We start from the raw sequence: 24,561 nt of genomic DNA, 5'->3' as shown, positions 1-24,561 counted from the left end.
ATTCTTTTGCTATGCAGACATTAAAGCTTCATAAATGCTATAAATAACCTTTTCGGTGTACATGTGCAACGTATTACTGCTGCACCTTTAACCAATGGCAAGAACATCCCTAGGTCTGCAGAATGTTTACAATATTTGTACATTGCTATGGATACAGTATCAAAGGCAGGCGCCAGTAACATGAACAGGATGTAGGGGTTTAGGGCCTCTAACAACAATGATGGAAACTACTCTCACTCTTAATGCATCTTTCTTGGATAATATTTGTGAAATATTTGGGAGGTGAGCCATGCTGTTGAGAACATTACTTTGGATGTTTCATCCAATATGCTGACAGGCAGCTTGGTGAAATAGCAAGGAGTCAGAGACCCAGGTCTGACAGCAAATTGATTGTGTGACATTGGTGGTTACCTTTCTTTGTAGGCGCACAATTTCTCCCAGTGTAAAATGATGGTGGGGGGTGTCTATCTGAAGATTTCTGTAGTCCGTTCCAGCATTCTGATTACGGGTTGACCACAGACATCATTTGGTCTTATATCCTGTGTAGTTAAATGCAATTCTGGCTAAGTTGAACAAAGTTAAGACAGATTTTTGGAGGCATCCAAGATGAGCTATACTAGTTGGCCAGCCTGGACTTTCTTTTTCTACTGTTTCCTGTCTTGTTCAAAAGCCTTGTAAGTTCCAGTTGGCTCTCACACTGTCTTAGAGATGATTTTTTTCCCCTCCAAGGGAGCAACAGGGAATGTGGGCAACTCAGCTCTTTCTGGCAAATTGTCAAAAATTAACTGGAAATCAGATTAAGTTACCAAACTCACACTGTCCTAGGAGTCCTTCTCAAGATGCCGAAGTTTAGTAGCAATTGACATATGGCAACATATATATTACTATTCATTTAAATCAGAAATACTTGCTCACAAAACAGCAGTGTACATTTTCCAAGAACAGGCACAGCAAACACCTTGGAATTGTTGCCTGGAAGTGGGGGCATCAGGGAGATGGAGATAAAAGGAAATAAACAAAACAAGAAGGGAGTAGACACTGGGACTCAAAGACGTGAGATTTATCTAGGGTAATATAGCTGGTAAGTATTGGGTAACAGTTTGAACATAGTTGTCACTCAAAAGTCAAGGGTGCAACACATATATATGGAATCTAAAAAAAGTATCGTTCTGATGAACCTAGGGGCAAGACAGGGATAAAGATGCAGACATAGAGAATGGACTTGAGGACACGGGGAAGGGGAAGGGGAAGCTGGGACGAAGTGAGAGAGTGGCATGGACATATATACACTACCAAATGTAAAATAGATAGCTAGTGGGAAGCAGCTGCATGGCACAGGGAGATCAGCTCAGTGCTTTGTGACCACCTAGAGGGGTGGGATAGGGAGGGTGGGAGGGAGGCTCAAGAGGGAGGGGATATGGGGATATATGTATACATATAGCAGATTCACTTTGTTACACAGCAGAAACTAACACAACATTGTAAAGCAAGTATACTCCAATAAAGATGTTAAAAAAAAAAAAAGCCTAGGGTGCTATTCCATTACACCCTGCTGCCTTTTGCTCTTAAGTGGAAACACCCATTACAATAAAAGATTGAAATGTGACTTGTTATTTATCAATTCTCTCAGAGGGTTGCTGTGTTGTTACTTTTCCCTTAGAAAGTAGAATACCTGCAAGATTCCCTCTTAGGGAGCTTTCTCTTTATCAGATCTTATCTTTTTGGGGTGATTTCATTTCCTAGTAGCAGGAAAGATAAGGCTAATTCATCTCGGGTTTTCTGAGGTTGTATCAAGGTGAAAAATTCTAGTTCATTGAGATTTTAGAGGACTCTAGAGGGTTAGAAAGTGGAAAGTTCCTCAAACTTTGGTTCTTTTTTTTTTTTTTAGATGTTGGGGGTAGGAGTTTATTAATTAATTTATTTATTTTTGCTGTGTTGGGTCTTTGTTTCTGTGCGAGGGCTTTCTCTAGTTGTGGCGAGCGGGGGCCCCTCTTTATCGCGGTGCGCGGGCCTCTCACCGTCGCGGCCTCTCTTGCTGCGGAGCACAGGCTCCAGACGCGCAGGCTCAGTACTTGTGGCTCACGGGCCTAGTTGCTCCGCGGCATGTGGGATCCCTCCAGACCAGGGCTCGAACCCGTGACCCCTGCATTAGCAGGCAGATTCTCAACCACTACGCCACCAGGGAAGCCCTAAAGTTTGGTTCTTTTTAAAAAAATTTATGTATGGTTGACTTACAATATTATATTAGTTTCAGGAGTAGAACATACTCATTCAATATTTTTATAGAGTGCACTCCATACAAAGTTATTATGAAATACTGACTAATTCCCTGTGTTGTACATGACAACCTTGTTAACATTTATTTTATACCTAGAAGTTTGTACCTCTTGATCCTTTTCATCTATTTTGCCCCTCCTCCCAACCGGCTCCCTTTGGTAGCCACTAGTTTGCTGATTATGCTGAGCAATGTCAGCAACTGCAGCTCCCAGTCAGCCAGGAGATAACAAGGGTAAACAACTGATACACTTACAACCATTCCATATCCACACAATCATTCCGTACAGTATTCATCAAATTACATCACATATTTAATACTTTATTATAAAATAGGCTTTGTACTAGATGATTTTGCCCAACTGTAGGCTAATGTAAGTGTTCTGAGCATGTTTAAGGTAGGCTAGGCTAAGACATGAGGCTTGGTAGGTTAGTTGTATTAAATGCATTTTCTTTTCTTTTTTAAAAATTTATTTATTTTTGGCTGCACTGGGTCTTCGTTGCTGCGTGCAGGCTTTCTATAGTTGTGGTGAGTGGGGGCTACTCTTCGTTGCAGTGCGTGGGCTTCTCATTGTGAAGGCTTCTCTTGTTGTGGAGCACGGGCTCTAGGTGCACGGGCTTCAGTAGCTGTGGCATGCGGGCTCTAGAGCGCAGGCTCAGTAGTTGTGGTGCACAGGCTTAGTTGCTCCGTGGCATGTGGGATCTTTCCAGAACAGGGCTTGAACCTGTGTCCCCTGCATTGGCAGACGGATTCTTAACCACTGCGCCACCAGGGAAGCCCCTAAATGCATTTTCGATTTACAGTTCAATGTACAGTGGGTTTATTGCGACATAACTGAAGAAGCTCTATATTTCAACTTACTCTCATGCCCAGTTCACTTATCCTTCTGCCCTCCCTCCCAAACACACATACACATATACCCATCATGGAAATTGGCTAGAATGTATATAATTTAAATTTGGGCTTGTTTATATCCTTTTATTTTTCTTTGATGCCTCTCCTCCCTCCCTACCCTATATCTCTGGCAGCATTGCCTGACTTCTTTCCCTTTTATTATTTAAGGACTTTTTCCAAAAGTGTTTTCAATGTGGGTCTTTTTGTGTGGCAAACATTCTGAGCCCTTGAAGGCAGGGAATCTTTTTCCCATCACTTTCTCCTGTTTGAATGATAATTTGGCTGAATATAAAATTCTACATTCAAAGTAATTTTTCCCCAGTACTTTTAAACTATTTTTCACTGTCTTCCAGCATCCAGTGTAGCTGTTTGATATCTGTTCCTTGTCATTCCTTTGGAGGTGATCGTTTTTTCTCTCTGGAAACTTAGAATTTTCTCTTTGTCTTGATTATTCTCAAAGTTTATTGTTATGCCTAGGGATTGGTACGCCTTATCTCTTTTGTTTGGCCCTTTATAAGTCATTTCAAATAAGGTCATTTGGGGGAAATTACTCTCCATTATTTCTTCAAAAATTTCTTCCACTCCATTTTATTTTTCTCTCCAACTGGAACTAATACCCCTAGGCGTTGGCATTTCTATGTTTATCATCCACATTTCCAGGCTTTTCTTTTGTATTTTATGTTTTGTATTTTCCTGTGAGACATCCACAAGCTTGAGTCTACAAATTCTTTCTTCAACTACATCCATTCTATTTCACTTGTTCTATTTTCATTTAATAGGTTCTTTATTTCAACTATTTTATTTTTCATGCCTAATATTTTCACCTAGTTCTTTTTTGTGTGTGATTTCTTATTTGTATATCATATTGCTAACATATTCTCTTATTAACTCCTTATGTCCTACTTCAAGAGGATTTTTAGATTCCGGGTCCCTATGTTCCAACACTTCTGTTTCAGATGACAGGTGTGGCTCAGCTTATGCTTGTCATTCTCTGCTGTCCAGTGCTTTGGGCTTGTCATCTTGTTTTCCCTTGGGGCATCAACCAGCAGGTCTGATAATGCATTGGGGGAGGGCTAAGGCCAGGCCCTAGTCTACACTGAAATCAGTGATTTAAAGATGAGAATTCAGGAACCACAGAACCCTTAAAGAGTCCCTGTTTGATACCATTCCATTGGTCACTCTTTTGCCTGAGGTTTTCACTTTTGAACCTTTAGGAAGAAATAACAATGTAGTCCACAATCCTTGTGATTTGATTGGGAGTATAGGGGAGTGATTGCCTGAGGGCTGTCAGCCTGTTTTCATGAACTCTCCCCCATCACCCAGTGGGGCTTTGTGTTGCTAATATCAGGAGAAGCTGCCATGGACCCTGCTACTGCCCACTTCTGTGCTGAAGGGTCAGGCCCATAACAGTCTGCTCAATTTGAGGGAGAGACAAGAACAGCAGATGAAAAGTTCTCCACCAACCTAGTTCTCCCTGCTGCCCAAGGCTCCCCTTTCTCCACCTCTACACCAATTCTAGTCTTCTGTCCAGGATGGTGGGCGGGAACATTCCCTACATTTTCCCTTTGGTTTTAGGAATTCATACTTCTCTCATGTGTTTACTGTTTCTTCAAGTTTGATCTTGGGAGAAGGAGTCAGTGGCCTGAGCTGGTCAGCCATTTGGGCAGGGATCTCCCCTCAGTGTCCTCAACTTTAAATTGTTACCTCAAAGAGTTGTGGACGTTAGGTATTTCATATCGGTGTCTAGAATAAAAATAAATATTTGAAAAATATTGAGTTCTTTTTTACTTTCAAAAGACCTCAATCCCAAACTTTTATTCTCAAGGAGGGAGGAGTATGCAGATATGCCAACTGGCTAATTTCATCAGCTTTTTAAAAATTCTTTTTTAAAAATCGAAGTATACCTGATTTACAATATATATTAGTTTCAGGTATACAACATAATGATTCAAAATTTTTATAGATTACACTCCATTTGAAGTTATTATAAGGTACTGGCTATATTTCTTGTGCTGTACAATATACCCTTGTAGCTTATCTATTTTATATAGTAGTTTATACCTTTTAATTCCCCATCCCATCTTGTCCCTCCCCCTTTCCCTCTCCCCACCGGTGATCACTAGTTTGTTCTCTATATCTGTGAGTCTGTTTCTGTTTTGTTGTATTCATAGCATTTTTAGCCCCACAGCAGTGCTTTTTGCCGATTGTCAGGACTCCAAGGATTGTTTATACTGAGTGCTGAGCTCCCAGTGAGGGTGTTTAGCTGTGCTTCTTATTGACACAAACATGTTGTCATGTCTAGAAATCAACCCCAAGCCTCACGAAATCAGGGTCAAACCATTTGGGTTCTTATTCTAAATTTTCTCTAAAAATCTTACTACTCAAAGTGGTCTGAAGATCACCAGGGAGCTTGCTGGACATGCAGAATCTTGGACGCGCTCCACACTCACTGAATCAGAGCCTGAATTTTCACAAGATCTCACAGAATCCATCTGCACCGTCAAGTTTGAGAAATTCAGGATACATCATCACCCATGACCAACCTTCCAGTAAAAACTATACTCTTGATGAATGTTACAGTTTACAAAGTTGGTTTACATAGATGATTTCATTTAAATTTACTATTTTATCTTCATCCCAGCCACAATGTAACATTATTCTTATTCTTTTTAATGATGAAATTGAGGTCCAGGAAGGTGACAGACTTGCCTAAAATCCTGTGTCTGGAGCCAGGTAAATCCCAACTTCAGTCTCGGTGGATAGTAGAATACTTTTTGATTATTAATAGCGTGCTGAAGGTAGCATTAGTATGCATGGTGATTTTAGGTATCGATGTAAAGTATGCTTTATTCTCATATGTATTAGAGAAAAATATAATGAACAAACTAACCAGGTGTGGCATTTCATAGTTATTATTGCTTAAGGAGATTTGTGTTCTGAGGGTGGTCCTTCCATGTCCGAGGTTCAGGGAACATTTCTCTATATTATAGATGTCACTCCTCTCTTTTATTTACAGCAATGTCAAGATTCCAATTTTAGTGACAATTTATATTGAGTAATTTTTTATTTACTACAAACATCCAGTGCAATGTGTTGGTACAGGAAAAAGTAAAAGTTCTTTCATGAATATTTCCCTGAACAGTATTAGTACACCAAAGGTATTTTCCACAATCCAACTTTATGCCTTACTATAAACAGCAATGGAACAATTAGTATACTCAATCCTATTCAGAAAGCTTAAGAGCCATCTTTTTTTTTTTAATAAATTTATTTTATTTTATTTTTTATTTATTTATTTTTGGCTGCGTTGGGTCTTTCTTGCTGCGCATGGCCTTTCTCTAGTTGCGGCGAGCGGGGGCTACTCTTTGTTGCAGTGTGCGGGCTTCTCACTGCAGTGGCTTCTCTTGTTGCGGAGCACAGACTCTAGGTGCACGGGCTTCAGTAGTTCTGGCACGTGGGCTTCAGTAGTTGTGGTTCACCGGCTCTAGAGCACAGGCTCAGTAGTTGTGGCGCATGGGCTTAGTTGCTCCGTGGCATGTGGGATCTTCCCAGACCAGGGCTTGAACCCGTGTCCCCTGCATTGGCAAGAGGATTCTTAACCACTGTGCCACCAGGGAAGTACCTTAAGAGCCATCTTAAAATGTTTGTGGATAGAATTGCAAATACAGTATTTTGGATAGGATTTTCAAGTGTCCACCGTGGAATCAGACTATAGATCTTCATAAAGAGAAATGTGAAATGATAAGTACACACTCTCATTGTCCAACGTTTAGAAAAAAGGAACCATAATTTTCAATTTGATGTGGACAAGGAGCCTTGCAGAGAGAAGGGTCTCATAGACTTACAAACATATTACTCAGGCGCCCTAGATTCTTTTTTGTCTGTGCTGATAAGAAGGAAAGGAAAAATGATATTTACAACCCAGGCTGCTCAACTAAGAGATTTAGTTAACAAGGTTCCAGCAAGGGCCCTGAGCAACAATAACAATGTGATTGCATTCCATGCTCTAACCTTAAAGGCAGGTTCTCCAACGTTTCTTTGGCGTTTTCAGGCCCTCCATGTAAATACATACAGGCTCCCAGATGGCAAGTTGTTTTGCTAAAGAACCTCTTTACACATCTAGAGTATAGCCTCTTAAACTCTAGACTTGTTTTAAAACCATGGCTTATAAAACGTTTGGAGTTGGATTGCAATGGACTCATAAACATGTTGAATGTAGGAAATAGTGTTAGTTTATAAATCTGGCCTGTTTTTAGGTTGTGAGGTCATTAGTTTTCTGTTTTTGTTCCCGCCATTGGGGCTTGCTTTTTTGTCCTTCCAAACTATACTTGCCCTTGATATATTTGGGGTTTTAGTCTGTTTGCCCTCCATGGTTGTTTCCAACAAGATGCCTCTGGCCTTTTCTCATCCAAACTCAACATAGATGTTTCCCCTGTATCACCACTGTGACTGCAACACGAAGCTGTCTCTTTTTGGTTTTTGCTTTAGACTTACTTCTAGGCTCCTGGACTGCGGGGGAGGAAGAGGCAGAACATGAGATCCAGTTAGTCTGGCCTCTGTGTGTTACCTCACCTCCATGGGATGCAGCTTATGGGTCTATAAAATGAATGACCTGCACTGTTTGCTAAGATCTTTTTTTGCTCTAGGCCATGACAATACCCCAAATAACAGCATTTTATACTTTCGGCATTTAAAAAAAATCAGAGTACTCCTTTCACTTGCTGCAGACTACATCAAACACTGAATGAGATGTAGTGGAAACAGGGGACCAATCCTGCAATGAAAGGAGATGCTTATGTCCACCCACAACTTGGTGTACATGGAGGAGTTAAGTGGACTATAGACAGCTCTAGAAACGTAAGGAAGACCTATGTCCTACAACTAGGGCATTCTGCATTTCTTTATCAGTGAAAAAAAAATCCCTGCTACAAAGTTCCAGAATAGAGTCTTTTTGAGAAAGAGTAGAATCCAATGTGTGACAATACTATCAAAACTGACCAAAAAAAGCATTTGATTGGAGACACCATTCCCAACATTTTATTCAATTTAATACATTTCATTCAGTAATCTGCCATATTATCCTTGGCACCATTAATAACAACCCCTTAATCACAAGAGAAACAGAGGGAAAGACTGGGATTTATGTGCAGAAGTTGATTTCCACCAAAACCAGTTCATAGTCCATCATCTTTCATGGTTGTGCTTTTACTTGAGGCCTCTTTTTTTGGGGGAAGGGGGGCTGTTTCTCTTAAGTGTTTGCTTAAAACAAATAACATGACCTACTGTGTCATGGAAGGAAAATAAGGTCTAGTCCCTAGTGAACAAGCAGGCGGTCCTCCAGGAAAGGAGCCCTAAAGGCTCCTTGAGGTGAGTCAGTAACCCTCCTGCCCCAACCAGTCAGTAGTTAAGTTATAACCAGGTGAATGAGAGAGGTAGTAACTAGTTGGAGAACCCATAGTGTAGACTCTCTAGAACAGGAATGGCTGAGTGAGTCAGAACTGGAGGGAGACATCTACAGTGTCTGGAAAAAGTGACCAAGAATAGGAAAGTGTGAAAAAGGTACGGGTTTCCCACCAGGGGACCCACAGAAACATGGCGGTACCAGTCAAGGGCAGTCCTGCGCTTTTCTCTGATGCAAGGGTACACTGAACGTGTTCTGCAGTTTTCAGATAAAAATTGGAATGATGCTGAACAAGTGCAAAGTGAAATCAGAGTTTCCCTCCTTTGTTCGGTAAACACTGAGAGAACACCTGTGTGTGAGGCAATGGGACAGGTCTAGAGGAAAAGACGAAGCTGTCTTAAGATGTGGTCCTGACTTGAAGGTGGACATCAGATCCTGCATGTACAGAGCACTATGTTGGAGGGTCCGAGTGGAGGGAAGCATCACTTCTGGCTGGCAGCAGCAGAGAAAGCATTCCCCAGTCGTTCCTTCTTGGTTCCCAGGATGTCCTCTGTGCCTGTGTCACCTCTTGGCCCGCCCCATTCCAGGCACTTGCTTGTCTTCCTTATCTTTCTCCATAATCTGAAATGGAAGCCTGAAAGGAGAAGATCCCGCCTCACAGGTGTCTAACAAATGTGGGTGGAACTGATGTGTTATGGAAGTGTCACTCTATTTTGGTCCAGGTGGGTGGAAAAAAAATTGGGGGAAAGGAGAGCTGATAAGATGGTGGTGGTAAGGGTAAGGTGTTTTAATCAGAAGGTAGGAGCAAAGATATCCCAACAAGCAAACTTAGTATGTGGCTTAAACCAGGTGACAGGGAGAATGCCAACACAGCCAAGGACCGCAAGAAGGTAGCTGGAAGCCCTCTGCCAAATAGGATAGTCTGCAGAACTGGGAAGCTAAGATCTTTTCCTACTATCTACTCAAGTTTAACCAGAGCAGATGAAGAAAACAGTGAATAACTAGAGGGTCGTAACTTTCTAGAAAGATCAAGTAAACACAGCACCCCCCAAAAAAGGTGAGGCTGAATGTCAGTGTGGAGAAAGCTTTTGAGCATCTTTTTTATCTCCTAGGAACTTTATATGCTATATTTTCTCTCTTTTTTAAAATTGAAGTATAGTTGGTTTACAATATTATATTAGTTTCAAGTGTACAAAAACAGTGATTCAGTTTTTTTTGGATATCTTTTTTAAGTTTGTTTATGGCGTCTCGGTCTGTAATCAATCAAGTAATAGAGAGATGCCATCCCAAAAAGGAACGTCTGCAGGAACCAGAGGAGTTGAGTCCAACTATTCGTGATGCCTTTAGACCTAAAAAAAGAGAAAAATTTATCCACCAGAATTTTAATGTTATTGTCTTCTAGTTTTTTAAAAACGTATTCCTTCTATCTATTTTCATGGGGCTTATTTTGCGCTCTCCTCCAGCTTACTAACTTGAATGCTTAGTTCATTGATTTTCGTTTTTCTTGTGCATTTAGAATGGTACACTCTTCCCTGGGAAGCAATCTGGCTACTGCCTAGGACATGGTATTATGAAACTGTTTCTCACGTGATTTTGATGAGCATATAGGGTTAGAAAGCACTGGGATGGCTTCAAAGCAAGTGTTTTGGACCAGATGTAAATCTAGCTTGGCCAACTACCAGCTTGACCTTGGGCAAATCACTCTCTCTCAGAATCAGTTTTTTCGTCTGAAAAATAGGAATAATGGTATTTATCTCACCAAGTTTTGAGATGATTTTTGAGATAAGTTATCCAAAGTGATTAGTAAAGGGCCTGGCACATGGTAATAATAAATACCTGTTTATACAGCCATTCAAACGAAACTGCTGAACACCAAGCTCAAAAGAAAATGGCCCAGATGAAGGGAATGGTTTGCTACAGTCTCATCGGTATATAAATAAGTCTCATGTGGATGCCTTTTCATTTAAAACAAAATTTTAAAAAATATATGTAAAAATACATGATTTTCTACACTAACAGATTAAAGGAGAAAAATTACACGATCATCTTAATAAATGCAGAAAAAGCATTTGATACATTTCAACATCCATTCTCAATACAAGTTCTCAGAAAACTTAGAAGGAGAAGGGAACTTCTTTATTCTGACAGAGAAGGTCTATACAACTCTAGAGAAAACACGAGGCAGAATGCTGAAAGCTTTCCCTTTGATTAGGAACAAGGCCAGGATGCCTACTGTCACCACTTCTGGTTGACACTGGACTGGATGTACTAGCCAGTGCAACGAGGGAAAAAACATAAATAAAAGGTATACGGAATTGAAAGGAAGAAATAAAACTGTCTTTATTTCTAGAGACAATTGTGTACCTAGAAAAAATGAATCTTTTAAATTATTAATGATGAACTATTAGATGAACAGATGAACTATTAGAACTAAAAAATGAATGTATCAAGGTCACTGGGTGTGAGGTCAGTAGAATCAACTATCTTCATACATTCTACCACCAAACAATAGAAAAATGAAATATATATGAAAGTGAGCCAGGATGTACAAGAAATTCACATTTACGCAGCATTATTTATAATAGTCAAAAAAAAAAACCCCCAAAACTAGAGGCTTAAAAGTCTGTCAGAAGGAGGATTTGTTAAATACATTAAGGCACATCTATATAATAGAATACTATGTACTAATGAAATGAGGTAAATTTATAGGTATAGACACAGGAAAACAGGCATATATGACAATAGAAAAAAGTTATACAAGAGTTTATATCTATATGTATATAGATATGGTGGCTATAAAGTCGAATGTTCAGTCAAGTCTTATGTCTGATTAAATGGAATTCATCAATTTCTTTTTATTGCTGGATAGTGGGATGTGGGGTAGGGCTTCCAATTGTTCTACATGTCTTCATGATTCTTTCACTTAAATGTATTCGTTCATAAGTCAAAAGGAATATTCATTCTGGTTTACAGTCACCAATGATACACTGCAACACGTTAGGCCATAAAGAAATGATTTCAGGAATGTGAGAATAGTGCCCTCACCTCTCTATGCCTCTTCTCCCACTGCCTATCAAAGAACTTGAGAGCAGGATTTTCAATTTGAGTCTTTTCGTTTTCATTAGAGGCTCCAAATGACGATAACAAAATAGGTGTAAAGTACTCCAACACTATAATGTGGAGGGCTGGACCACACACCTCCGAGCTAAGCTCTCACTGACAGCCTGAAGAGGCCGTTACAAGGAGGTATTAGTGCTGCGGCACTTCCTATCCCAAGTCAGCCCAAAGAACAGCTTCAATGGAACCACTCAGCCTGGCAAGAGTCCCCAGTAATTCGAGGGAGGCTTAATATCTAACTCAGACATTTAACTACTGGTACTTGGCTGCCCAGGGAACTGCACGCACTTGTAGATTTATCCTGCTGGACGGATAAGGAAGCTGTCATCGTGAGCCTTACAGGTCTTGTGGAAGGGCACTGGCATGGGTGAGCTTAAAAGCAACCCCGCCCCAGAGGCCTAACTAAAGGGTAGAAGAGATCTCAATAAAAGGGAAACTGCCCCCCACCACGACTCCCATTACAGATCCTAAGGGAAAACTGCAAGTGACATACTGACTGAGGTCTGAAGGAACCATCAAGGGAACTGCAGAAGGGAGATCCCTAGTGATGGGCGGTTTCTCAAAACTCCACCAAGGCTCCTTTGGAGAGAAAGAGTCAACAATGGGTATGCAACCACCACAGCACCCAGCGGCCTGATCACGAGGCAGACTGTGCTCTGCTTCCGCTAACTGCTCCCAGCACCCCAAGGGGCCACAGGCAGCTGTCGCTAGTGAACAGGGAACAAAGCTGGAATGAGAGGGAAGACATCAACTACCCCCTCTTCCCCCCAGCAGGCTGCTGAGCCCCAGCTGGAGGAGAACAGATGTTCTGAATTAGATAAAAGTTCATAGTTTTAATGAATAGACTGGACTTGACCAGATAATATGAGATAGTGACTGGAAAATCTATGCACCTGCTTCAGATTTCGTCCAGGGCTAAGGCGGGAGACAGACAGTAATCCTTGGGGGAGTGGAGACGGGCGAAAAAATAAAGCTGCTTTCTCCTCCTCGCCTACAAAGTCCAGCTTGTTTAATAAACCAGAAGGTGGAGGAACATAATCTATTTAAATCAGTTAGCACTTGTCTGGCATAGTGTGTACCCAAGAAGTATTCATTACTTTTATTATTAAAACAATAAAGTATCTTATTTTCCACTTTTAGAAGTAATACCGCAAAAACAGAGGTGGTAATTAATCTTGACCAGAAGAAAAATAATCAATTGCAAAGCAATCTGGCATTACTATCTCTTTCATTACACCATACTTTCTGTGTGCTTACATAAAGTCTAAATGTAAAGAAAAGCCTTTTCAGTTCTCTCACATTGTATTATCCTGCACTGGCAACTGTAGAGTAGGGTCTAGTCGCAGGACTTTTAGCCTGCAGTGCATCCCAGAATCACCTACAGACCTTGAAACAATAACATGTTCCTACCTCTGAAGCAAGGCTACTACGTTAGGATCTCTGGGCCTGGAAACCAGAGAAGTGAATGTTGAGAAAGCTCCTCAGGTGATTCAGTGGTGAAACTAGGCTGAGAATCATTGGGCTAGGTCAATACAGCTCTTTTTCAAACTAGAAGGCAACCTCTTAATCTTTTCTTCTAGTTGGGGCTATACAGAGACTTTTGAAAAAAAGAAGAAAAATCATCTAAATTAAATGACTAAATAATTGACTCATTAACACAAATGAATCCATTCATTAACTATTTACTGAGTACTCCCTCCGGGTACTGAGACAGGCTCAGTATTCAGTGTGGGGATTCAACTCTACCTGAGAGTGTTCTCGGCCTACAAGCGCATGAATTATTTAAATGTGGCTACTCTCAACTTATATTAGATACCAAGAGAAAAGCGACAAAGACCTATTAAAAACACTTACTTGCACAATACAATGGCATACAAGGACTCTCCCACGTGAATCAGCCACGCAAGCCAATACCTGAAACAAAAGTCAGCCTAGTTTAAGGTGATGGTTCTCTGCTGATGAAATCTAACACAGAAACCCCCAAGAGAAAGGTGCTTTCATGTGAACAAGCACCACTCTTAGAAGGCACCAGGGGCCTTCCAGGTCTACGGGGACACTGGAGATGCAGGGTCCACACCCCATTTCTGCAGCTCTCCTTACCAGCTGTGCAGGAGGGTGTGATGATGCTCCAGCAAGTACTGAGTGAAGGGGCCCAGCGGCCCTAGGCTCTGATAAGGAATAGCCTCAGGCCAGAAGACCACCCACTGAAAGAGAACCAGAAGCACAGAATGCCTATTAGGTCACTTAAATCTATTTTTAACCGAGGCTATTAAATAATCCCGATTCTATAAGAACAAGTAACAGACCAAAGAAACTGAACTAAGTCATCTGGGCTTCCATTCTTTACTTCTATTTTCTGAAAGCGATTCTAGTGGGAGATTTATGCTGAGGAAACTCTGTGGTTATCAGATTTAGTGCCCAGGTTGGCTGACTTCTGTTATTAATGACTTCACAATTTAGTCCTCAACCTACTTTTCTGGGTATCTTTCCTGTATCCTTTAAATGAATTCTGTCTGCCAAACAAAAGTCGCTGCTCCTCTCAGTAGAGATTCTCTGTCTTCATGACACATCTATGTCATAACATGTATATCCTCTCTAACTCTTCTTACCCATTAAATTCTACCCATCCTTGAGGTTTACCCCCATTTTCCAAGCAATTCCAACTGCCTCAAACATTCTGCTTTGGAAGCCCTATCCTGACTTGGCAGGCCTAGAACTGTCCGTCAACTTGACCTCCTTCTTCTTGAGTTCTATTCAAACCTGGCTAAGCCCTAGTAACCGTGGGGACGCAAACACAGGTACATTTTCAAGCAGAAAGCTTGCAAGCCCACCGACCTTCCGCTTACGCCAATAACCTCGGCAAGCGCCAGGCGCGCAAGCGCAAGACCCCGCCCCCCCAACAGCGCCCCTCGCCCTACGGGAGCCTGGCGGGCCAAAACAGATGCACCCCGCCCTACATCTTACCCCGAAATATCCCAGCCCCAGGACCGTGACCAGCGAGGGCAGCGGTTTGGCTGTACGGAAACAGGAGGTAGCAGCCCCACCGGCATTCGCCTTCGCCACCACCATCTTGAAAGATCTAGACACCGAGTCATGGGGTGGGGAGCATTCCCTGCCTTCATATAGGGAAAGCGTGGGCAACCGGTTTCTCAAGATCTCAACACAGGCGGAAGGCGCGGGCAGACGGGTGCGCCTGCGTCTTCTTACCGGGTCTAGTCCCCTGGCTTAGAGCGCTCGAGAGCCGCGATTGCGCCTGCGCGACCTCTCCGTGTCGTAGGTGCGGATCTTGTGGCTCAAGGCAGCACTCTGTCCCCTCGCATGGCCTTGCCCGGGGCCCGCTGCCCTTACCGTGTAATAGCCAAAGGAGAGGGTGATGACAGTGACCCAGAACAGACTGCTCCTCTGGAAGTACGTCTCATCTCCTCCTGCCTTCCCCATCGCTGCAGCACGTCCCAGGGAATGCCGAGCAGGTCACCTCTGCTCTGCAGGAAGGCAAGGATGGGGGCGGGGCCATGGCAAACACTCCTCCCTCCTCTCACCTACCTCCCCAGAGGGAGAAGAGTCAGTGGGCCTGAAACTGAAAACGAGTCTCCATGGGCTCTGGCCTCGTGGGCTGGGGAGACCCCTCTCTGAGTGTCACTTTCTGGGGCTTAAGATAATGCTGTTGGAATAGATGGTGCTTTATGCTCTTAATGACTATGGATCTAATTTTTGAACTTCAGCTCTGCTGTGCTCTGTGGGAAATGTAAAAAAAATTAATAAATAGAAAGTGCAATTAAATAGACTTGGGCTACTGGAAGGGGGAACTCTCACACTCTGTGACGTTAGCAGAGGCTGATAGGGAGAAGACCTGTCTTCTTTCCTGGCAACGACTCAGCCAAAGAAAACCCATGGACTCTTTGTTTTTTATAGCCTTCCCAACTTCCTTTTCTTCTTACAAGTGTTGTAAGAAGAACAACAATGTCCCTGGGGGGGACACACGACTTGTGCTGTGGCTCGCTGTGGTTGCAGACCCTAAAGTGTAATTCTTTGCTTATCGCAGAATAAACCCATCTTTCCTGGAGAAGTATTCGGCAGTCTGTTTGTTTCAGGTCAATAGAAATAATGCTCTTTCTCTTCATTAGTAAAGATGTATGGACCGATGTGGCACAGCACTTACAAGAAGGGGCTGTGGAACAGATACCTGGGTTTACTTTTACCTCCTGGCTCTGCCAGTAACATTTCGTGTAAGCTAACACTAGTTACATTACCCATCTGTGTCTTAATTTCTCTATCTGTAAAGTGGGGATACACTGGTTCCTACCTCAGAGGTTTTGGGTGGATTACATGAGTTAGTACTTGTAATAAAACCGCTGTAAAGCAAAGGATGTTGCCCACCATCCAGCTGTACAAGGAGCAAGTCATTAGCCACTGCAGTTGCTGACCTACAGGACACCCTGAAAGGAATTCAGGATGAAGAATAGCATGACGTGCTCAGTGCTTTGGGAGAACAGGCAAAACAGGCCCTTAGATGCTTAGATATATTTCAGGAAAAAATTTTTATGAACTCAGATTCTTGCATTTTCCCATACTTAGAAAAGCACTACAATCATTAACTGAGATATCTGTTCCTCTTGACTAGCAGTAACCTTCTACTGAGATGTGTGCTTGGTGGCATGTGCTCATTACCCCAAATCATATATGTGCTGGCCTCTCCCCCTACCTCCTCAGAGCTATCTGAGAGGCTGTCTCTTGGTCTGTAGTCCCCAGTAAGGCACTGCATAAACTCAACTCGTAGCTCTTACATTGTGCATTTTTCTTTCAGTCAATAGCACTCACAAAAGTGTCCGGCCCATAGTGCTTTATAAGTTTTGATTATTAATATTACTGAGCCTTTGGCGTATTTGCCAGGCCCCTGTGCTAAGTGCTGTATCATCAATGCAGGGTGGGAGGCACATCAAGCCAAAGTGTTCTGATGAGACTTCAGGAGAGACAGGGCTTTAAAAACTATTGTGAAAGCAATAGCTGATGTTTATTGAGCACTTACTATGTTCCAGGCATTGTTTTAGAAATATTAGCTCACTTAATTCTCAAAACAGCTCTATGCTATAGACTATTGTCCTTCATTTGAAAGACAGGAAATAGCACAGAGAGGTACCCGAAGTCATGTAAATGGGTAGGTATACTGGAAGTCAAGTGGTAGCTGAGTGTTCCAGCACTCTTAAGGACCATGCTTTATATAACCTATGGGATATTTCCAGAACTTTTTCAGTTGACATGGAAACAGCCAAAGTTGCTTCCTCATTTTTTTCATGACTGTATTTGGCTATGTTTTAAAGAGTGGTTTCCAGAATGTGTGACACAGTCCATTTCCCAGATAAACCGCAGTGCCTGTCAGTATCAGGTTTACCGGGGCTCAAGAGCTTTGCTTACTTCTAATCTTTCTTCATCACATCACCCTCTTGGTTCTCCTCCCTCTCTGAATACCTCTGTTTTCTCAGCTTTGCTTTTACTGCTTGTCCCCTACATAGAGGTGTTTCCTATTATCTTCTCTGTGTTTACAGTCTTTTTGAACTTTAATTTTCACCTCCGGATGACTCTAAAACAATCTCTCCAGTCTCAGCCTCTCTCCAGTTGCCAGCCGGTCACCTTTACTAGGTACGGCACCACACCTTAAAGACAAGAAGTTCACTATTATCCACAGAGTCAGTCCTCGCCAAGACTCCCCTATTTACATTAATATCATCGTCATTCTTCCAGGCACCCAGGCTCTTCCCTTTGGCTGCCCTCATATCTAGTCATCTGTCAAGAGTTCTGTTGATTAAGTAACATGATATCTCATCTTTCTGAATTAAACTGAAGCCAAGTCCCCCTAAAATCAAGTTACCTTGCTGAATTTACAATTTTTTATTTTTGAAATTTTTATTGAAATATAGTTGAGTTACAATGTTGTTTCAGGTGTACAGCAAAGTGATTCAGTTATACATATATATTCTTTTTTAGATTCTTTTCCATTATAGATTATTACAAGATACTGAATTGAATTTATGATTAATCGCTCTATCCAAAACTTTATTTCTTTTCTTTGTCCCATCTGGCCATTAATCTAATGAACTAATTAACTGAACACTAATCAACCAGAGTCAGGTGACTAAAATTGGTGTTGTAGATATCACCCTTAACGTACAAACTCAGGTTGTTTCTCCAGGATAAGATAAGCTAATAGACCCCAGAGCCATGGACCACTTGCCTGAGAATCATAAGCCAGGGACATCCTGATTCCCCAAACTATGATTAAGAAATGTCACAGAAATATCACAGAATGATGATTAATCCCAGCCTTTCTGTTCTTCCCCTTTAAAAAACCCGTCACTCAAAGACCAAGTTGGAGTGGTTCTGAGATTTGTGATAAATCCTGACTTTGCTGCAAACACCTGCAACCAGAGTTTGGCTTTCTATGCCACAGGCACATGAGCCATTGCTGGTTACAAAACCACGGTTTAATTTTTACTGCCTCCCTGGGTCATCCCAATTGAGGTATGTTCTACCACTTCAATAATCTCTTTTTCAAATTTGTCCTACAAGTGACAGGGTAATCTTCCACAAGTATAGTTCTTTTTTTTTTTTTTTAATAAATTTATTTATTTATTTATTTTTGGCTGCATTGGGTCTTCGTTGCTGCATGCGGGCTTTCTCTAGTTGCGGCAAGCGGGGGCTACTCTTTGTTGTGGTGCACGGATTTCTCATTACGGTGGCTTCTCTTGTTTTGGAGCACGGGCTCTAGGTGAGCAGGCTTCAGTAGTTGTGGCGCTTGGGCTCAGTAGTTGTGGCTCATGGGCTCTAGAGCACAGGCTCAGTAGTTGTGGCGCACGGGCTTCATTGCTCCATGGCATGTGGGATCTTCCTAGACCAGGGTTCGAACCTGTATCCCCTGCATTGGCAGGCAGATTGTTAACCACTGCATCACCAGGGAAATCCCCACAAGTACAGTTCTGATCAAGCCTTTACCTTACCAAAACTTTTCAAGAAATTCCCTAATTTTAAGCTATTTTTGTTTAGTATTTCTCTTCAGGTGTTAAATCTGCAGTGAGGAAGTTATTGGAAAATAACTCATGTTAGAATAAAAGTTGTTGAAGACGCAAAATGGCTTGGATCAGAGGACTATTGGAAGCTAGGTTTCATATCTTCCACCACTTTTCTCTGAGCCCAGCAAGTTACTTAGTGTCCTGTGCCTCCTTTTACTATGAAAGGGAAGAGCAGTACAGCCCATGACCAAAGGGTCTTAGCATTAACCCGTCACGCACACATAAGGAATCCAGAAGAAGGAGTCAGAAGATCTTTACTCAGACATGAGTATTTTATGTCAATCTATAAGAAACCCACAGTCAACTGGAGATGTCAGCTGGAGATTCAGAAGGGATTTCTCTCTTGTATTTAACTCACCCGCTCCCCACGTAACAGGAGTAGCTAATTTCTTTATCCTCCAGGTATCCTAGACCTCCATCCCCTACGGGTTGGCAGAGAAATCTTTCACCCCTTTACGTTTTATCTCTCTCTCTCTCCCCTTTGGGTGGATTAATGACCTAAACATTGAAAACAATAAAGAAAATATGAGAGAAGAATTTTACAACCTTAGAGAATGGGGAAAGAGACTTCTTAGCAAGATATTAAAATTATACACTGTAGAGGGAAAGAAAAAAGTTAACTGCTTCTCAATTTAACACTTCATTCCTTATTTAGAGTTTATAATTAAAAAGTTACTTGTTGGGCTTCCCTGGTGGCACAGTGGTTGAGAGTCCGCCTGCTGATGCAGCGGACACGGGTTCGTGCCCTGGTCCGGGAAGATCCCATATGCCGCGGAGCGGCTGGGCGCGTGAGCCATGGCCGCTGAGCCTGCGCGTCCGGAGCCTGTGCTCCGCAACGGGAGAGGCCACAGCATTGAGAGGCCCGCGTACCACAAAAAAAAAAAAGTTACTTGTTTTACTCTCTTGTGTGTCACTTACATCTGGTTCCTTGATAACCTCTGAAGTAGTGTTCAGCATTCCCTGCCAGATCCTAGAAAGATCTCGAAGGTTAAAAACATAATGGAATTTGGCAGGGGTGGGAGCATTTGAATCTTAGTCATCTGCCATAGTCGGAGTGTCAGGGGAACCAGTTTCGTCACTGAATCTCTCACTTCTTCTGAGAAGCCCCTTTGGGTACAGTAGTATCCTATCCCAATCACACCTGAAAGGGGAAAAAAGTCATAACATTTTGAGTGACAGTTCAAATCACCTAAATGAAAATGAAAAACATTATAATGTAGAGTACAAATATAATTAAACATTTTAATAGTTAACCACATATTAAAGAAATTTCTATTAAAAAATAAAACTTCATTCTTTTGAAAGGCACAATAAATAAAGTTGAAAGACCTGGAAGAAGGAATTCTTCAATATATATAATAGACAAATAAGTAAAAGACATGAATTGGAACTCCTTAAGAAGGAAACTTGAATAGCCAAGGAACATGAAAAGGTGTTCAACCTTAATGGCAATTTGGGATGTGCAAAATAAAGCAAAAATAAGATACATTTTTCCCCCATTAGATTGGCCTACTAGGTATGAAGACACACGATGATGAACTATAATAATTAAAAACATTTGGTATTCGACATGCGAATCAAATAAACCAATGGAAAATGATACTCCAGAGACAGATCTGATATATACCCAAGCATTTACTTTATGATAAAGATAATGTGCAGGCAGAAGAATATGCTCTTCTTCCCTTCTAGGTTTTTTGGCTGATCTAATAATTAAACTGATTTAAAACAGATTGTCACCCATATCAGCCCCTGAGGGCTAAAGGATCCTTGCCTTGATTTATCTGTGTTTGTTTCAAAAGCACCTGGTATTTGAGAGAGATGTTTTGCAGCTGTGCTTAGAGATATGTAGTGGTCAGCCACCCTGAACTGGCTCTGACTTGACCACAGGAACATACCTGCATAGATGAGACCTGGAGTGTCCGGAAAGTTACCTCTGCTTCATTACCATGCTAAGATTTCTGCCCCAAGCGGGAGATCTGTACTCTGCTAGGCACAATTCATGCATTGTGCAAAGAAGCATGGAAGACTGCGCATGCTCCAGCTGCCCCAGGCTGGCTCTGGAAATCTCTACCCCTTTCCTAGAGCCTTGATGATATGCCTGCCTCCTACCCCTTAAAATTCCCTCCTTCCCTTCAGAGAGAAGGTGTTTTGAGAACATGAGCTCTCTCTTCTCCATTCCTTGATCAGTGAATAAAATTTCTCTTCTGCTATTCAGAAACTGGTTTTGTTTGATTGGCCTTTGTGACTCTGGGCAAAGAAAGAACCCACTGAGGGGTCACTGACCTGTTGGGGATTGGTAACAAGATTAACAGGATAAAAAAGCAAACAAAATTATACAAGTCCCCATACAGATTTGAAAACTCAAAGGGTAGTCAGGTCATTGAAACTTATGTAACATCCTGACATGAGGAAAGGGGCAGGGGTTTGGGGATACAATGGTGAGGAAGGCCATTCACAGGAAGGCAGAGGAGATGTTTGGAAAACCAAGGTTGCCCTGTTACACAAATAAGTTTCCTGGTAAAAAGATATCTCTGGTAATAGCTCTCTTTCTGGTACAGTCCGCCTTGCCAGTGTAAATTTAGGCAGTTGAGGGAGAGGAAAAGAACTTTTCCTGAATCTTTGGAAATTTGATTGCCTTTAGCAGAAAATAATCCTTGTGCCAAGGTGGCATATTTTGGGGTGACAAATTCTGCTCCCCTTCAACATTTCAAATTAAGGAGGAACAAATAAACTATTGATTGGTTATCTATTTGGGAAAAAGTATTTTAAACTCTACCCCCCCAATACAAATATACAAATAATGCAGTATCACAAGGTACAGAGATAATAGTGCCCCTAGGCAAGTTCTGATGACATGGCTGTAGGGTAGAATGAGCATGTGCTGATATAGGAAACCCCCTCACACTTTCCCAGGATCATGGGGAACAGAGGAGAGCAATATAAACAAATCTATGGAAATGTGAATAGAGTATTGTGTATCCAGAGAATTAGGAGCAGTTTGTTGTTGCAAGAAGGAACAATGTGAAATTGAATGAAGGAAGGTGAGGCTGGAAGGGCAGGTAGGGTCTGATCATGAATGGCATTAGGTGTCCAACTGAGGAGTTTTGACTTGATCCCTTAGCCAAGGTGAGTCAGTGATGATTTTTTTTTTAAATCAGTGGAGCAAAAATGTCTGGTGTACATTGGAGGTAAAATTTGAAGCAGGGAAAGCAGAGAAGATGAAAGATTGATGGAGCAATACAAAGTGAATAGAGAAAAGTTTGCATCGCTTATTCGAATATTCAATAAACATTTGGTAGGCCCTGGAGATACACCTGTGAAGAAGACAAGTGCAGTCCAGGCTTCAGGTTGGGCACAGTGTAGTTCTGATGACAGCAAATCAATAGGAATGTACTATGGGCAGCATAATTTAATGTTTTAGTACAGCCCTTTTGGCCTTATGAGATCATGCATTCAAGGGTTGCAAACAGAAATGTCCTCATGACATTAAATTAAATGAATGAAGGAGGTAGAAGTAACCTCGTAGGGTGTGGTGAGACACTGGGGGAACCAGGGTGTGTTTGTCCTCACTTAAAAAATCTTCAAATTCAAATAATGGTGATGGTTGATGATGATGATGGTGGTGGTTATAATGATTATAATGATTGTTTTTTCAGGATTTTGGCCTATAGGACACTGATTTTTTTATGTGCTTGGGAAGTGGTTAGTTTAGAGGTAGCGTAAAGTAAGAAATAAATGTTAGCTATTGTTCTTCTTTTGATTGTTCAGTGAACCATCTATTATTGGTTCTTCTATAGGAGAAGAAGAAGCAAGCAAATGGCTAGAATTCAGTCTGAGAAAATGCAGTTCATTCAAAGGGCAATTTACATAAAATCATCTCAACAAGACCCAGTGTGCTCAGAGCCAATTTGCTGACCATCCGTTTGCCAAATTCACCATTTATGGAATGTGGCTGTAATACTTCAATAGGGCCATTAGATAGCTCTGTCAGGCATGTTTATTTTTGGTCACAGATGAACTTTTCTGTTTATACTAATATTTTGTGAATCTTTTAACATGTCATTTCCTGTTTTGTTGACTTTTAGAATTTTTAAGGGATTTTAAAACCAATTTCTCAGATAGTACATTGTATTTGTTATTACGATTAGATATGGCTCTCACAAATCGAGGTGTGGACTTCCAGGGCTGGTTTGGGGGCTCCCATGGGGCCCTGGCCTGGCCTGTTCTCAGTTGACCCCTCTAGGCTTGTGGCCTTGTGATTAACCTTCCCAGACAGCCTCATGTCTGTGTGAATAATTTTACTCCTTTTTGTGCAATATTGCTGCACATGGCATACAGTTTGACAGAGATCAACTCACATCATGAATAACCAATATTTCAGAATAGGGTAAGGGGTGAGAGAAATTGAAATTGTCTGAAAATTTCCCTTTGATCACATAACACTGAGAAAGAAAAAAAGTATTGCCTAGAGGCAAACGCAACATCCTTGCAAAAATAAAAACAGAAAAAAATGAATTTGCTTTTGGTTATTTTCTTCTAAAGTCACCTGGAGCTCTTCATAGCACTTGAAGCAGATGTATAGGCCAGGAGGGCAGAGGGTATCTCAGTGCCTGGAAATGGCCTAGCCTGGTTGGAGCTAAGAGTTTGCAGGACACCACGGAGTCTCAGAGGTGAGGCTGAAACGGAAGTTGTGGCCAGGTCATGAAACTCCTTTTTAGGCATTCTAGAAAGTTCTGCAATTTCCTTGCAAGTGATTATTGGGAGGTAAGTACTTTTAAAAGTTCCACCTGAATGTTGGTTTTCTGAGAGCAGAGACTGCATTTGTGCCGTTCACAGCTGTTACGCAGGACCTGGTATATGTTGGGCTCTTACTGTTATGAGGTGTTTTTTAAAAGTATAAAAGTCTCAGTGGATATCCCTTGAAGCCAAGGTTAATTTAGAGAATCTGAAGTAAGAGAGTTTAAGAATAAAAAAACAATGGCCAATAACGTTTGATGACTTAGTGGGGACGATTAACCATAAGCTTGGGCATCTGAGGCACTGATTGGTTGGTTTTTGCCAGCAACCTCTGAATAATGGAGTGGGAAGGGAGGCAGGATTGACTGGAATTGAGAAAAAAATGTAAAGCGAGGAAGTGAAGGTGTCTGGTAAAAATGGTTTTTGGAAGCAGCTTCATGGAGGAGGCCACCGAGTGTGAATTCAAGCTTCTGAGAGAAAAAATAAAACCCAAAAAACAAAAGTTGATCTGAACTTTGAATTATTGGGGGAAAAAAAGCCAGAGAAATCAGGTTAGGTCCACCTTATCTTGGTTTGCTCTGCTCTCTTGGTCTCCAAACTTCTTCAACACTTCCAGCCCCCAGAATATTCTCTTCAACTACCTCAAAGCACCTGGAACCGCACAAATGGACTGGTTGGGCTATCAATGCCTCTGACTCCAAACAGACGGCATAGGACCCAACTATAGTCATAACTCACTAATGTGACCGCCCAGGATTTCATCTGCCCATCAAGTCTGTTCCTCGTGCTTTTTCTTTATTTCGGTTGGTGAGTCATGATCTATTTTGGAATCAAATCAGAAACACGGGCTCTCCCTCCACCTGCATCTCAGCTATTAACTTGCTTATTTAAAAAAACCTTACTTTTATCTGCTTTATGGTCCTCTAGGAATTTTCCTCTTCTGAGAATCGATGGGTATAAATGCTATATATCTATATAGGGCCGCTATAAGATTTAAATAAGGTTATGTGTGAAAGATTTATTCTTTGGGCTTGCCACATAAATTTGTAGTGATTTATTTAAATAGAAAG

General features: G+C 41.6%; 1 protein-coding gene and 1 long non-coding RNA gene across 3 annotated transcripts in view; one reads left to right on the top strand and one right to left on the bottom strand.

The window, feature by feature from the left end:
* LOC307174955 overlaps positions 1–24,561 on the top strand; it is a 110,099-nt gene that overhangs the window by 16,702 nt on the left and 68,836 nt on the right. The window lies entirely within an intron of this gene.
* On the bottom strand, positions 8,190–15,733 carry TMEM254 (transmembrane protein 254). Of its 2 annotated transcripts, none has more exons than XM_079900613.1 (4): positions 15,036–15,733; positions 13,788–13,891; positions 13,542–13,601; positions 8,190–9,919 (listed from the first exon to the last, which is right to left on the bottom strand). In XM_079900613.1, exons 1-4 carry the CDS (start codon positions 15,123–15,125, stop codon positions 9,799–9,801), a joined length of 375 nt encoding a protein of 124 aa, XP_079756739.1. In that variant the 5' UTR covers positions 15,126–15,733; the 3' UTR covers positions 8,190–9,798. The 2 variants fall into 2 exon arrangements, with proteins under 2 accessions (XP_079756739.1, XP_079756738.1); XM_079900612.1 differs by lacking the exon at positions 15,036–15,733 and adding an exon at positions 14,652–14,859.

This window comes from Stenella coeruleoalba (genome assembly GCF_951394435.1).
Source record: "Stenella coeruleoalba genome assembly, chromosome: 16".
Lineage (NCBI taxonomy): Eukaryota > Metazoa > Chordata > Mammalia > Artiodactyla > Delphinidae > Stenella > Stenella coeruleoalba.
This window is presented reverse-complemented; position numbering and strand designations above follow the sequence as displayed.